Source organism: Lucilia cuprina, chromosome 6, assembly GCF_022045245.1.
Source record: "Lucilia cuprina isolate Lc7/37 chromosome 6, ASM2204524v1, whole genome shotgun sequence".
Lineage (NCBI taxonomy): Eukaryota > Metazoa > Arthropoda > Insecta > Diptera > Calliphoridae > Lucilia > Lucilia cuprina.
This window is the reverse complement of record NC_060954.1, coordinates 41806127-41808626: the sequence shown is the minus strand read 5'-3', so window position 1 is coordinate 41808626 and position 2500 is coordinate 41806127. Positions and strand designations below refer to the sequence as shown.

General features: G+C 34.2%; 1 protein-coding gene across 3 annotated transcripts in view; it reads right to left on the bottom strand.

Annotated features, from left to right (window-relative positions):
- LOC111680410 (apoptosis-stimulating of p53 protein 1) overlaps window positions 1-2500 on the bottom strand; it is a 179785-nt gene that overhangs the window by 13159 nt on the left and 164126 nt on the right. For all 3 annotated transcript variants that reach the window (XM_046953656.1, XM_046953655.1, XM_023442048.2), the window contains one exon: window positions 2043-2310. In XM_046953656.1, coding sequence (XP_046809612.1) covers window positions 2043-2310 — 268 coding nt within the window. The remainder of the gene's footprint in view (window positions 1-2042; window positions 2311-2500) is intronic.

Genomic DNA, 2500 nt, shown 5'->3' with positions numbered 1-2500 from the left:
TATGTAGGTATTTGCAAGATCTTCTGATCTGATCGTGATAGTGCATGCAGCTATGTATGTAGATATAATATAGATGCAGATCATCGATTTCGAATTCTCTGTAGGGACTCAAATCTGCAGGAATACAAGAGCCAGTATTGCTGCCACTAGCTCCCCCAGGGGCATGTTACCTTGGTGAAATCTTCACCTTGCAATCCCGGAGAACAGAGGTGTTACCAACATGTCTCGTCTGGCTTAGGCATTACATAGATTGAATAAGATGTCGAACCAAAGCACCACATAAAGACTAAGTAAGGTAAAGCAAATATTTCGATTAGTTCGGTGCTGTGTCTGAAACAACAGATACCTCACAGAGGAGTGACTGTGGGACTAAGCGTTGGAAATGAGTTGTAATTAATTGTATATTGTACGGGATGAATGTGGGGTACGGGTATAATAAATGTGTCGTATGTTTTTCATACACTTCGATATTCATTGCTGCCACCAGCTAACTAACTCTATCTGACTAACTTCTTCCTTTTTCAAATTTTAAAAATTGTCACTATCTGTGTGCAAGATAAACCTAAAGCACTATAGTTCAGACTATAGTTTAGACTATAGTTCAGACTATAGTTTAGACTATAGTTCAGACTATAGTTTAGACTATAGTTCAGACTATAGTTTGAACTATAGTTTAGACTATAGTTCAGACTATAGTTCAGACTATAGTCTAAACCTTAGACTATAGTACAGACTTTAGTTCAGACTATAGTACAGACTGTAGTTCAGACTATAGTCCAGACTATAGTTCAGACTATAGTCCAGACCATAGTTTAGACTATAATCCAGAATATAGTTCAGACTATAGTCCAGACTATAGTCAAGACTATAGTTCAGACTATAGTCCACACTATAGTTCAGACTATAGTCCAGACTATAGTTCAGACTATAGTCCAGGCTATAGTTCAGACTATAGTCTACACTTAAGTCCAGACTTCAGTCCTGACTATAGTCCAGACTATAGCCCAGAATATAGTCTAGACTACAGTCCCTACTATATTCCAGTTTATAACTTAGGATATTCTAGACTATAGTACAGGCTAAAGTATAATAAAGTTGTAATATTTAATTGAGGTCTCTTCTTAATGGTTCTTGTTTAGGGGCACTAAAAATGATCGTGACATCAATCAATAAAAAGCTGATTTGTTGGTTAAATTAGATTGCTATCTTAGTCTATCCTGATGGTTCAGACACATACATAGATTGCATCGTAAAAAAGCTTGAAGAAAGAAATTCTTACTTTATGATGATAATACTTTAGCAACCCTAAGATCGTTAATCGAATATCGGTCCTGCAATTCGATACGAAAAAATTATGTCGCCGTATATAAAAGATACGTAATAATCAATCAATTGATCATAATCAGGATATATAATACCCAATAGTCCGGGTCTGTCTTTAGTTTCAAAATATCTTGTAGATGAGGACAAAATGATGCTCCAATTCAGGCCAACTTTGACTTTTATCCCTCAAAATTTTTTACCTCATAACTACGAGGGTACTCGATATCGTATAAATGTCTCAAGAGGTCTGTGAAATAATAAACGATAAGCACCTCTAAAATAAACTATACAAATAATGATCCTTTTTAAAAAGTTAATAAGCAAGTAAAAAAGAATTTAGGTTAAATGACCACTTCGTACGAACAAACTCCAAATGTTGCATGTTCATAAAATAGCGTGTTTCTTACAAACGAATAATAAAACAATTTCAAATAACATCAAGAAAATTAAAATTTAATGGCAACGTTGTTGTTTTCATTTTTTTTTTTGCCTACTTTAATTGACTCTTGCTGAGAGTTATGATTTATTCCACTTTGACAAAGGTTTCACTTTGTTTTTCTTTGGTTTTCAATAAAAATGCTAATTATATGGAAATTGCTTTCGTTTGGTTTATGTTTCCTTTACCAAGAAAACTAAAACAGGAAAATTCAATCATTCAAACAAACAAACATTCATCTAAAGCAAAATTAGAAAAAAAATAAAATAAAACTCCAACTTACTCAGTGTAACATTGTAGGTCTTTTGCAAATCAACTTGACCTCTTAAAGCACGTAAACGTCTTAATTTTGATTCTTGAGCCTCGACACGCTCACGTAAACGCCGCAAACGTTCACCCTCAGCATTGGCAACAGCATTTCGTACCTCTTGCTGTTTGAGAAAGCGTAAACGTTGCTCCTTTGTGGCCAACAGTTGATGTTGTGAATCAATTTGCTGCTGTTGACGTAGTGCCATCGCCCTTAATTCGGCTGACGTCAGCCTGCCAGGCACCTGAAATGGAAAAATTACAAAACATACAAATGAATACTTTTTTTCGACACTTTTCCATCCCAAGGATGCAGATTGAATGAAATTGTAGAATAGAAAAAAATCTTTTTCTAGTCTCTCATAGAAAATTGTGTGAAAAATGATGAAAATGTTAAAAAGAAATTATGAAAACAATATAAATCAAAATCTATTT